This window comes from Terrapene carolina, unplaced genomic scaffold, assembly GCF_002925995.2.
Source record: "Terrapene carolina triunguis isolate 2854851 unplaced genomic scaffold, T_m_triunguis-2.0 Scaffold751, whole genome shotgun sequence".
Taxonomy (NCBI): Eukaryota; Metazoa; Chordata; order Testudines; family Emydidae; genus Terrapene; species Terrapene triunguis.
In genome coordinates this window covers 1,064,585-1,078,278 of record NW_020665102.1, presented here as the reverse complement: position 1 = coordinate 1,078,278, position 13,694 = coordinate 1,064,585, and the positions used below count along the sequence as shown (strand labels likewise).

General features: G+C 48.1%; 2 protein-coding genes across 2 annotated transcripts in view; one reads left to right on the top strand and one right to left on the bottom strand.

Annotated features, from left to right (window-relative positions):
- LOC112112926 (arachidonate 12-lipoxygenase, 12R-type-like) overlaps window positions 1–8,061 on the bottom strand; it is a 32,646-nt gene extending 24,585 nt beyond the window's left edge. Inside the window, exon 1 of the mRNA XM_026660333.1 lies at window positions 7,915–8,061. Coding sequence (XP_026516118.1) covers window positions 7,915–8,061 — 147 coding nt within the window. The remainder of the gene's footprint in view (window positions 1–7,914) is intronic.
- LOC112120888 (hydroperoxide isomerase ALOXE3-like) overlaps window positions 1–13,694 on the top strand; it is a 263,609-nt gene that overhangs the window by 147,313 nt on the left and 102,602 nt on the right. The window lies entirely within an intron of this gene.

Genomic DNA, 13,694 nt, shown 5'->3' with positions numbered 1-13,694 from the left:
CAAGCGTGTTTAATGATTAATGATTAATTTGCCCTGGCAATCGCGGCCAGTACAGCTACTGGAAAAGTCTGTTAACGTGTATGGGGATGGAGCGGAAATCCTCCAGGGACATCTCCAGAAAGCTCTCCTTCATGTACTCCCAAAGCCTTTGCAAAAGGTTTCTGGGGAGGGCTGCCTTATCCCGTCTGCCATGGTAGGACACTTTACCACGCCAGGCCAGTAGCACGTAGTCTGGAATCATTGCATAACAAAGCATGGCAGCGTATGGTCCCGGTGTTTGCTGGCATGCAGACAACATCCATTCCTTATCTCTCTTTGTTATCCTCAGAAGAGTGATATCATTCACGGTCACCTGGTTGAAATGGGGTGATTTTATTAAGGGGACATTCAGAGGTGCCTGTTCCTGCTCTGCTGAACAGAAATATTCCCCGCTGTTAGCCACACGGTGGGGGGAGGGGTGAAGTGATCATCCCAGAGAATTGGGTGTGGGGGAAGGGAATTAGTTGGGTTTGTGCTGCATGTTAACCCTGAAACCGCAGCCCCTCCTTTTACATTGCAAACCCATTTTAAATGGCCAACCCAACGAGTGCTTGGTATGGGAAATGAGAACAGTACTGTTTGAAACCATTCCCACATGTTAAGAAGGTTAAAAAAGCCAAAAGACTGTGTCTTACCATGGCTGCCTGCAAGCTGAAATCTGTGGCCTGGCACTGCGTGAGTGATCTCTCACACCAAACCAGCAGGCCCTCAATATAAGAGGAAAAATGCGACCTTGTAACGAAAGCACATGTGCTGTGTAATGTGAACAGCAAAATTTAACGTGAAAGAGTGTACCCATTGTTCTCTAAAATGTGTCCTTTTTAACCACCTCTCCCTTCTCCTCCACCAACTGCAAATGTTTCTCCTTCACAGAGGCTAGTGAAGATTAGGAAAAGAAAGCGAAGGACACGTGATGACATGTTTACAGAATTACAGATGTCCTCCCACGCTGACAGAGCACAGCAGAATGCGTGGAGGCAGTCAATGACTGATTATAGAAAAGAGCAATATGAACGAGAGGAGAGGTGGCGTGCTGAATCGCGGGATGAACAGAGCAAGTTGCGGGCTGAAGATGATAGGTGGCGTCAGCTTGCAGACAGAAGGCAAGAGTCGATGCTCCAGCTGCTGGAGCATCAAACTGATATGCTCCAGCGTATGGTTGAGCTGCAGGAAAGGCAGCAGGAGCAGAGACCGCCGCTACAGCCCCTGTGTAACCAACAGCCCTCCTCCCCAAGTTCCAGAGCCTCCTCAACCAGACGCCCAAGAACACGGTGGGGGGGGGGCTCCGGCCACCCAGTCACTCCACCCCAGATGATTGCCCTAGCATCAGAAGGCTGGCCTTCAATAAGAGTTAAAGTTTTAAACTGCAGTGTGTCCTTTTCCTTCCCTCCTCCCCCACCCATCCCGGGCTACCTTTGCAATTATCCCCCTAGTTGTGTGATGAATTAATAAAGAATGCATGAACGTGAAGTAACAATGACTTTATTGCCTCTGCCAGTGGTGCTCGCAGGGGGGAGGGTAGGGGAGGGTGGGGTGGTTGGTTTACAGGGAAGTAGAGTTAACCGGGTGGGGGGGAGGGGTGGAGGGATCATCAAGGAGAAACAAACAGAAGTTTCACACCGTAGCCTAGGCAGTCACAAAACTCGTTTTCAAAGCTTCTCTGATGTGCACCGCGCCATGCTGTGCTCCTCTAACCGCCCTGGTGTCTGGCTGCACGTAATCAGCGGCCAGGTGATTTGCCTCAACCTCCCACCCCGCCATAAATGTCTACCCCTTACTCTCACAGATATTGTGGAGCGCACAGCAAGCAGCAATAACAATGGGGATATTCTTTTCGCTAAGGTCTGAGCGAGTCAGTAAGCTGCGCCAGCGCGCTTTTAAATGCCCAAATGCACATTCCACCACCATTCGGCACTTGCTCAGCCTGTAGTTGAACAGGTCCTGACTCCTGTCCAGGCTGCCTGTGTGCGGCTTCATGAGCCATGGCATTAAGGGGTAGGCTGGGTCCCCAAGGATCACGATAGGCATTTCAACATCCCCTACGGTTATTTTCTGGTCTGGGAAGAAAGTCCCTTCCTCCAGCTTTTGAAACAGAGCAGACTGCCTGAAGACGCGAGCATCATGTACCCTTCCCTGCCAGCCCACGTTGATGTTGGTGAAACGTCCCTTGTGATCCACCAGGGCTTGCAGCAGCATTGAAAAGTACCCTTTGCGGTTTATGTACTCGGTGGCTTTGTGCTCCGGTGCCAAGATAGGGATATGGGTTCCGTCTATGGCCCCACCACAGTTTGGGAATCCCATTGCAGCAAAGCCATCCACTATGGTCTGCACGTTTCCCAGAGTCACTACCCTTGATATCACCAGGTCTCTCATTGCCCTGGCAACTTGGATCAGAGCAGCCCCCACAGTAGATTTGCCCACTCCAAATTGATTCCCGACTGACCGGTAGCTGTCTGGCGTTGCAAGCTTCCACAGGGCTATCGCCACTCGCTTCTCAACTGTGAGGGCTGCTCTCATCTTGGTATTCTGGAGCTTCAGGGCAGGGGAAAGCAAGTCACAAAGTTCCATGAAAGTGCCCTTACGCATGCGAAAGTTTCGCAGCCACTGGGAATCGTCCCACACCTGCAGCACGATGTGGTCCCACCAGTCTATGCTTGTTTCCCGGGCCCAGAATCAGCGTTCCACGGCATCAACCTGCCCCAGTAACACCATGATTTCCACATTGCTGGGGCCTGTGCCTTGTGAGAGGTCTATGTCCATGTCCATTTCCTCATCACTCTCGTGGCCACGCTGCAATCGCCTCCTCGGCTGGTCCCGGTTTTGCTTTGGTGTGTCCTGGCTCTGCATATACTCCAGGACAATGCGCGTGGTGTTCATAGTGCTCTCCTGAGCCACTGCCCCTCCTTGAACCTGCAGCCCCGGGGCAGCCGTGGACTAGGTCCCTGATGGACTTGGCTGGCCATGCTCTCTGTGGGTACCCGGACTATATAAAGACCCCCAAGAGCCAGAGGAAGCTGGCTGAGCCACAGACTGATGCCTGTTGCCTCGCCCTGCCCTGCCCCACTGCCTCACCTGATCTCCCCCCAACCCACTGACCCAGCCCCATGCACCAGATCTTCCAGCCCTCCATGAAAACTCCAAGCATCGCCCCGGAAGTCTCCAATACTGATCAAACTCCTGGCTATCTGACCCCTTGAGTTTTGCTCTAGACCCCCCTCTTAGCCCACCCTATCCCCCGGGCATTATGGTCCCTGCGAACTGTTCTCCTGTGATCTCCAGCCCCTGGTGCTGGCTACTCACCAAAACACCAGGCTTGCCATCCCAAAGGAGCAGCAGCTCGGGGCTGGCACGGCACTTAACACCACTGCAGTGAGATCTAGTGCTAGTGACAAGGAGACTGAGTTTGTTTTCCGAGTAGATGCAGATTGTGAGTCAGGGTATTGGCCTCCAGGGTCTACTGTGAAACATATTAACGCCAGTTTGGCAGGTTCTCTTCTGTCTCTTTAGACACCAGGCTGTGACTCCACCAAGGAATACAGCAACTTCTACACTTGAATGGGACCAATGGGCCCATCTAGCCTGGTATCCCATCTCCCACCGTGTTGCAGAAAGTCGCTCAGTTTGAGTGAGAAGGTTTTGCAATAACCTTCCCATGAGTGAGGGTCTCCCTTGCTTAAGGCACTTGGGAACTGGCTGGGGAGCAGGAACCGCAGGGCAGACAACCCTTGTTTATTGCAGGAGGTGGAAATCTGGATGATATTACAATGCTATACTGAATGATTTAATCCCTCTGCTCAACGCTGCTAAACTCTTCCAATTAGTAGCAGTGAATAAAGGGCTTTCCATTCACCCCAGGAATCTGATTACGTTTTCGCTGCTTTTGTTGAATGGCCCATTATTTATTTATCAATTGTTATTATTATTATTAATAATAATATTAATATAAGAAGAGGTCACATTTTCCAGATTTTTTTCTGCCCCTCAAACAGAAGAAATAGAGTTTCTTTTAAAAAAAAAAATCAAAACCTAGATTCTCACAGATTCACATGACTCCAGGTGCTTAGGGCTTTAAGATATACCCCAAAGATCACATGATGCACAAAAAAGTCAGGCGAGTTAGCAATGCTCTAGAAATGCCAGTGCTGTTAACTATTTCAGTACTATCCTCAAGTGTTTGCACACTGTCAGTGTATAGGCTTGTTTGTCAGCCTGAGATAGAATTTGGGGTGTGACTTTTTGATATGCTTATATGTTATACTAATATGTGTAAACAAAAGACAAAGATTAGGGATGTGCACGGCAGGTATATTTGGGCCTCCTAAGAAGGAGGAGCGGGGCATAGGGAAGGGGGACACAGGCCGGACTCTGCAGCGTCGGGGCTGGGAAGGGGAATAGACACTGCCAGCATGTAGAGCGGTGGATGTGCTTCCTTGGAACTAACCCCAATAAAAATCTCATTGCCTGCACTTCGGCCTGCTGCCCACCTGCTTTCTGTCCGCATGACAAGTACCAGGGGAGAGGGTGAAGGGTTGGCAGGCACATCTATACGCTCCCATCAGGACTAGGGTGCATGAATGGATCTGTGGAACTCATTGCTGTGTGCAATCGAACCAGCACATACTACCCGGTTCCATACCAAGTGCTCAAGCCGGTGTGGACAATACCCCGTTTGCCTGTGAATATCCAGTGGACTCATAACACGGACAACAGCACGTGAAACCTGGAGAAGCAGCTCGCTCCCACTGCCAACAACCGGACAGATTTAAAATATACACTCCAGAATGGTGTTAAAAGACCTTGACCCTGTCAAAGGAGGAGAAGCAGTTCTGGTGGTGGCCCAGATGTTGGACTATATTACAATGATCAGGGATCCTGATGTTACTGTGGATTATTATGGCTATTGGCCAGTTGTGAACTATGCTAATTTTGCAATATCTACTGCGGTGGTTAAGGGGGGCACAGACCCACAAGGTACAACCACTAATTGTCATGGAAGAGGCCCTCCACCAGAGTGTGACAGATAACCCAGACCCAATCTCTTGCACACACATTATGGGGCGTCTGGCACACTCATTGCAATATTGCGTGTCCATACGAGGGAAGGTGCAGGCACAGGGGGCAGTGGGGCAAATGCGGCATCAACACATTCCACCTTGATGCCTGGCCCTATCAGGAAATGTGTTGCCATATGTCCTACGCTTTTCCTGGGATACCTGGGCCGGCAGATCCCAGAAGAAAAGAAAAAGAAGGGGGTGGAGTGTGAGGATATACACCTGAAATAGATGTAGCCTGAAATAGAATTTTGGGTATGACTTTTTGATCCTCACACTAATATGTGGGAATGAAAGACAAAGACAGGGCGTGTTACATCTGCCCACAACCAGATGGGGGTGATAAGAGATAAGAGATGGAACTAAAATGTTACAGGTAGGGTGACCAGACAGCAAATGTTTAAAATCAGGACAGTGGGTGGGGGGGTAATAGGAGCCTATATAAGAAAAAGACCCCAAAATTGGGACTGTCCCTATAAAACCGGGACATCTAGTCACCCTAGTTACAGGGCGTGCTGGGAGTGTAATCTACGAGCATACACTGGGAGGCTGCCTGGCTCCTCTTTCCAGCCAAGATCAAGCAACCAGTTAGGAGGGACAAGGGGGTTGGGGGAGAGGCATACGACACACTAAAAGCTGGAAAAGAGCCTGGCCTTGGCCAGGACACAACCTCACTCCTTACCCCTTTGTAGTGGTGCAGATGGCCCACTCCAGCCGGGGGTGGGGCAGAAGCAGCCAGGGAGGCTGTGGAAACCTGCAGCTAATTAGGGTGAGGCTTGTTAGCAGCCAGACGGGAGGCAGCTGCTGGGGCAGCAAAGATATAAGGAGCGGCGCAGGAAAGCAAAGGGGAATCTCTCCCCGACAAGCAAGGGAGGAGGACTGGCTCCCAGGGATAGCACCGGAGATAGAGCAGTGCTGGGCAGGCTCAGGGGAGTGGAGGGGGAGCTCTGGCCTGTTACCTGGTAGGCTGCAGGCCCCTGCCAGAAAGGGCCAAGAAGGGCCAAGGGGAAGTGGCCCAGGGACAATAGGCAGACAAGGGGAGAGGAGGGCATGGAGTCTGCTGCTAGAGGGTCCCTGGATTGGGACCCAGAGTAGCGGGTCGGCCACGGAGGAGCAGGGCCGATACAGACTGCAACTTGCCCCTGCAGTGAGGGGCTAGACTTTGGGTTGTGGTTGGCCACTGCGGCAGGTGCAAGCAACAGGACTGCCGTGACCCCTGGAAGGGGGGGGGGTGAGGAAGAAGTAGTGGGCACTGCCAGAGGGCAGTGTCCTGAAGAGAACCCCGCCAAGCGGGGGAGCAATGTGGGTCTGAAACAGTACAGTAGAGCAGACAATGGGCAGGACACCACCCACAGAGGGCATGCAGGAGCTGGACTGAGCTAATCCCTGGAGCAACCAGCAGGTGGTGAGTCCTCCCCATCGTTACACCCTCCGACGGGGTACAAAAGCGATGGGACGAAGACCCCAGGCCCACACCCCTCCAAAACATAACATGACCATAAGCTGTAAGGGTTGGGACCAGAGGCATGCACAGATGGTATATTTGGGGCTGCTAAAGAAGGGGGGGGGCATGGGGAACAGAGACACAGGCTGGGCTCTGTAGCATCAGAACTGGGAACAGAACCCTGGGAAATAGACTCTGCCAGCGTGTAGAGCGATGGATGGAAGACTTCTGGTCTTCTGCTTTCTGTCCACATGGCAAGAACCAGGGGAGGGGGTGAAGGGAAAGCCCCCTAACATGCACCATCCCTCAGCGTCCCTCCCAAACCATCATGAGTTTGGTTTACAAATCAGGAGATTAAAAAAAAAAAAAGCAGTAACCCATGTGGTTTGTATTTTTGAGGCATTTCTACAGCTAGTCTATTTTAGGTACTTATCTGGCACCCATCACTGCTGTATGGAGGCACCTTGAATCTTTAACACATTTACCCTCACAGCACTTTTGTGAAGTAGTACAGTGCTGTTATCCCCATTATATAAATGGGGAAACAGAGTCACAGAATGGCTTTCACACAGTGAGATTGCAGTAGCACAGGGAATAGAACCAGGATCTATCATAGCCCTGGCAATGGCTCTAACCACTGGACCATCCTCCCCACGTAGTATAATGAGGACATAGAATGGATTTTTTAGTTAAGGCAATTCCAACAAAATTCTCGTCAAATCAAAAAAATGAAATTTTTGGCGAATCAAAAAGTCCGGGGGACATCATTTCAGGTTAAACACAATATTTCATTCGACCTGAAACAAAATGTTTTGTTTTGATCTCGAGCATTTTTTAACATTTTAAACAAAATGAAACATAAAAGAAATGTTTATTTCTTAGAAAAATTGAACACTTTCATTTTGAAAATGAGAAGACCGAAACATTCTGATTTTTTTTGTTTTGGAACTCAGTTCAGTGGAATCAGTGCAAATTTATGAAAGGTCATACCAAATAGCCATTTTTCACCACACAAAAAATTACAGTTGAAAATTTGCACTCCTTTCTCCTCTCTAGCATAAGCAGTAACATTCTCCCGATAAAAGCTGCCAGTCTTCTGTCATAATCATGTGACTCCAGGCACTTGAAATTTAAGAAAAAAACACCAACTATTTGGAGAACTTTTAAGCTGCAATTAGTTCAGGTTTTCTACACAACCACAAGGACTAGAAACTTCAATATTTTTTTCAAATGAACTTAGAGTCGCCCAGCATAACCCCATGACTCCAGAACCTGGGGATTGATGATCAAACAGCCCCAAGTCACAAGCATTGGTGATCCCCCCACTTTCTACTGGGAGGTTCTGTCCACAGAGCCTGGCCCCGTTCTACTAGTACTCACCGCCTCGGGGTTGAAGTCCTTCCCCCAATTGTCGAGGGGCTTCTTGTCGCTCTCCTCATGGGTCCCTACCAGGGTGATGGAGATGGAGCTGAATGTCCCAGCTAGCAGGAAGTTCCCGGTGGCAATGCGGACTTTGTAGGTGCCCATCGTAGTTTGGGAGGCAGGGAGGAGCGTACCTGGTGGGATCCCTTGTCTGGCTGGCTGTCCTTGCCAGATATCCGGTGTTATCTCCCAGTCGTGCCCGACTGCTGGTTTTTATATTGCCCTCATTAAGCAGCTGGTGATGTGAGTGGTGAGTTCTTCCATGAATCAGCCACCCCCAGCACTGGGGGTTGGACACAGGCAAAGGGCGGTGAGGCTGACTTGGCTAATTTTCATTTCTAATGAATGCTTAAGGACGCCTCCAACCGCTGCCCGCATAGGGTGATAAAAGAAAGCGGTGACAGCCCAGATGTTGGACTAGATTGATAACTGGTATATTTCTGATATGGGAAATGTAAGAAAGAGTGACTCCACAGCAGACCCCCAGGATTTGGACTGACCATTAGAAAGAAATATATCTCTCAGCCGGCTCTCTCGACCTGCTGACTTTGTGCTAATTGAAACAGGCCTGCCAGTTTGCAAGGTCTGACTTAGAGAATTTTTTCACTTCAAGGTCCCAGAAACAAAGGCAAGGTTTTCATCTCGAGGCCAAAAGACCAAAACATCAAGACACTTGATCACGGCCTTGGATAGGCCAAGAGACTACCTACACTTGACCAGAGCTCATAGAGCCGAGAAAAACATCCAGAGACAAAGAGTTTGCTGGTACAACTTTGTTTTCCTGAACTCTGGAATAAGATGTGTGAACCCCCCAGTCTTGCATGCTTATCTTGTTCATTTCCTTTTAGATATAACAAGTGGGATGAATAGACTTATTGAAGTCTGCCATGTCCCACTGATTTTAGAATGGTTTTGTTAAAGGATGGGTAGGTGATTAAAATGCAGATGTGACAGGATATACATTGAAGTGTGATTGTATGTATGTATGATTGAATGAGGAATGACAGATTAAAGGTTGAGGTGCCAGCCTTAAAATAAGTTCGTCTGGCTGAAGAAAGCAGTGGACGAGATAGGCTGATAACCCTGAGGGCATACTTGCCCCAAGGACAGGAGGGCGGAAGAACAAGATAACAACATACTGTCATTCCATCATTGCTGTGCCATCTGCATGATTCACTATCACCTCAAATGTGAGAACAGCATGATGAAGCAAACCCTATAAACTTGTATGAGGATAAATCCCTATAAGAACAGACCCTGAAGACTGAGGACTTTGGGTCTGATTCTGCAAACCAACCTCCAGGAGCATCGGATGCGCATCTCACAAGACCCTGCTCCACCCTTGTGTCCAGGCCACCTGGCCAGTGACTTGGCACGAGCAACTCCTAGGCTGGGAACTATAACAACTTTGCAGAACTTGTGTCTGTCTGTCTGTCTCTCTGTGTGAGTGAGTGAATGAGATGTTAAAGCTATAACTGATTGCTTACTCTGATTCTTTCTGTACTCACAATAAACATGGCATTTTGCCTTATCCCCTTTAAGATCCTGCTGGTTTTTATTTTCTTGGTATAACATTTTGGTGGAGAATTGCAAAAGGGGGAATATTGGCATATGTTTTGGTTATTGTGAAAATTGGTGTGCACACCACCAGCTCTAGAGAGCTTGGCACTTCTATCTTACCAACCAGACAAACTCTGAAGGATATAGGAGTTTGTCAACTCCCTAGGTCTTGAAGGAGATATATACAGACAGGGGTAAATCAACCTCCTTGCCTTAAAGGATATATATCGGCAGAGGTAAATACTATTCAGCTACGATTTCAGAATCCAGGCTGTGTCCCTCGCTGACCTGTGTCAGGGGTGATGGGAAAATTTGATAATCTACGATTTCAAAATCTAGGCTGTGTCACTCGCTGAACTGTGCAGGTGTGACGGAAAAGTTTGAACAAGCTTTTAAAAAATGTTCAAGAAAAGGCAGGGTAAGCTTTTGCCTGAAGGGGAAGTAGAACTGGAGGTGGTCCCAACCTCACCTGTTGTTAAGGAAATCACTCCTTTTAAACAGTTCTTGTTCTGTTAATCCAAACTCTGAAGGATATGGGAGTTTGGGCAGTGTAGTATTTTTTGTGAGTGATGTGGTGATTTAACAATTTGGAAAGAAATGTCCAAGGAAAGGCAGCAGGACGGGGGGGGCTAGTTAAGGAAGGATAGCTCAGTGGTTTGAGCATTGGCCTGCTAAACCCAGGGTTGTGAGTTCAATCCTTGAGGGGGCCACTTAGGGATCTGGGGCAAAATTAGTACTTGGTCCTGCTAGTGAAGGCAGGGGGCTGGACTCGATGACCTTTCAAGGTCCCTTCCAGTTCTAGGAGATAGGATATCTCCATTAATAATGAGCCCACTCTCCCTGCTAAATTGGTAGTGGAACAAAGCCTCTGCCCATGAAAAGGGACGGTTCAGTGAGGAAAGCAGGATTAGGCCCAGACAAGCAGGCAGGCAACAGATAAAGAAATTAGAAAACAGGTTGGAAGCCCTGAGGGCATAGTGGCAGAAGTAAGGAAAGGAGTAAGTGAGTACAGCTGTGGGAAATTCAGATCCCTGGGACAATGCTTGAAATGGTAAAATCTGAGTTGATGAAAGTGTCATTTTGGGAGATAAGCAAGTGATTTAAGGAAAGAGAGTGAAAAGTTAACTCTGCAGATGCTGGAGGGAATTAAGCAGTTAAACTTTGTGAAAATGTTAAAAAGGAAAAGTGTTAGAGAAAAAGGATTCTTGGTTTCTTTGCAGCCATTCTGAAGGGGAAATGGGCCCTTCTCCAAAGGAATGCCTGTAAATAAGCCAGGCAAAGAGACAAGCTGATTGAAATCATTTGACTATGGACAATTTAGTCATATTCGCTAAAAGAACATAAGGGGTTTCTATTGGAACTTAACTTCCCCCAAATGTATACAAATGTAATCTATGGACAGCTGTGTAAAAATTAAAGCAGTGTAAGGGATGTTAAAAAAATAAAGAATGTGTGGGTGTATTGATATATTGAATAAAATATGTAAGGTTCTAAGGACCAATTGGTTTTGTTTTCTTTTGAATAATGTCCCACAACATGTGCAGTATATATTGTACAAGGGGTGAAAGAAATGCAAACATACCATGCTACTTAATTAAAATCCTATGAGGGCTCCAAAGGGAGCCACAATAGGTTGTGTTTTCTCTTTCAGATGGCTGTGTGGTTTGGAAGCAGGAGTTAAAAGTAAAAAGTAATCAGAACTCTGGTGAAAGTTGATTGTGTCCCTTTTAAGATAGAGTCTCTGAGCTGCTGATGGCTTTGGATCCAAAAGCAAGCCAGAAAGCATCTGTGTTAATGCAAATTACCTAACTAATAAAGATAGAAGCCATTGAACCCTGGCCTGCCTATAGAACAAACACAGGAAAATATGGGGGTAATTCCTCTGTTTTGCCTGCAATCAGCAAGGGTATTTGTAAAAGAAAGGAATATTTTAAGCAATAATCTGCCACCCCAAAAGGGGTAGAAACAAGTTATTTTTGTCTTTCCGAAAATCAGGAAAAACGGATACCAGCTGAAGAGCAACCCAAAATACCATGAATTTGCTGTCACAATCGAAATTGTGTTTTGTGTTCTATGTTTTGTCTTGTGGTGTTTGTCTTGTTGCTAGCACTGTTGTGTATGAAAAACTGCTGCATTAGGCAGAAAAGAATTAAGCATTTTAACTGTATTTACAGAAGCCAATGTTGCAGAAGGGTGGAGGTCAAGGGATGCCAGTCCGTTAACAGGGAAACATCCTCAGGTAGCAGACATCATATTAAGAGGAATTGGTTTTGGAGCGGGAATTCTAAATACTGTAGACCTGAAGGTAACTAAGAATACATCAAACTCTCTGTCCCAGCTACAGGACAGCCTAATACAGAAACAAATAGAAATGAAAAACCATACTGCTATGTCTATGGGATGTACTGAAATGCAAATACTTGCTTTGTCCACCTTGGAACACAAAATGTTTTGGGTAATATCAGGAAACACCAAGGTTTTGATACACTTGCTAAAGCAAAGAAAAAGATCTCGGTTTGATACTTATCAGTACGAATAGATGCAGTATGTTTCTAGCATAGTAAGGCCAGACCTTTTAATTGGAGAAATTGTTGTTAAAAATCGCACACCAACAGGCTCTGGAAGCAAAGATATGGAAAGTTAGCCCACTCCTCATATTGCATGTGGGATCCTTCTGGCTACCCTGGACCTCGAGCCAGTGGGCTGGGGAGGGAGGGAAGCTATTGGACACCAGAGGTTGTACAGAGTGGACTCTGTGACGGGTTGGATCACAGAAACTCCCTTAGGAGCTGCCACCCGATGTGCAAAGACTACCCCTGCTTCTGTTTCCCCTGCCAGCTCAGGACTCCAGCACCCTGTCTTGCTGAGCCAGACACTCCCGTCTGCTCCAACACAGACCCAGGGTCTGAATCACTTGTCCCAAAGCTGCAAGTTTACCTGAAAACAGCTCACAGAAGTGTGCTTGTCTTTAGCACTCAGATGCCCAACTCCCAATGGGGTCTAAACACAAATAAATCCGTTTTACCCTGCATAAAGCTTATGCATAAATTGTTCACCCTCTATAACACTGATAGAGAGATATGCACAGTTGTTTGCTTCGTGTGACAAGGTAGGGCCTCACCACCGCAGCACCTCCTACTGGTCATCTCGGGGAATTGGTTCGATCCAGTAGAGTGCCCCCTTCTGGTGGCATCCCGTCTGTCATCTCGCCTTTGGTTGGCGTGTGGACCTGCGTTGCTCCCAATGCACAGTGTCCTCTTCTGGAACACTGTCCTCTGACAGTGTCCCTTTGTCCATTCACACCCCCTTCCGGGGGCTGGATGACCCACAGTCCTACACTTCCAAGTCCAATCCCTACAGTCCAGGATCTGGTGTAGTTTCGCCTGGCCGCTCCCTGCAGCCTATGGCTGGGTGTACTGCCAAGGGGAACAAAGGGGGGGGACCCAGGCCCACCCACTACTCTGAGTCCCGGTCCAGAGACCCTCTAGCGACAGCCTCGTTGACCTCCTTCTCCTTCCTCCTCTGTCTGTTCCTCTGGACCGCTTCCCCAATGGCACTTCTTCCCGCTAGGCCCTTTCCTTCAAGGCCTGCCGCCTGGCAGGCTACGGAGTAGGACCTTCTCCCGCTCTCCAAGGCTGGCCTGCACTGTGCTGTCCATGGTGCTGGCCTCCCAGCTCTGGAGACAGACCTTCCCCTCTGAAAGCCTGGGACAGACTGACTGCTCTCTCCCTGAGCAGTCTTTTATATGGCTGAGCTTGGCCCTGATTGGCTGTCCCCAATCTGGCCTCTGATTGGCTCGCAACAAGCCCTTTTCTTATTGGCTGCTGGGATGTGCAGGCACCCGGGCCTGCCGCAGCCCACACTCTCTGGGCGTGGGGCAGCCGCCCCACCACACTCCCTCAGGTATTAATACATACTCTGAGTAAATTACTAAATAAAAAGTGATTTTATTAAATACAGACAGTAGGATTTAAGTGGTTCCAAGTAGTAACAGACAGAACAAAGTAAGCCACCAAGCAAAATAAAATAAAATGTGCAAATCTATGCCTAATCAAATTGAATACAAATAATCTCACCCTCAAAGATGCTTCAGTAAGTTTTTTCTCAGACTGGACACCTTCCAGGCCTGGGCACATTTCTTTCCCCTGGTACAGCTCTTGTTCCAGCTCAGGTGATAG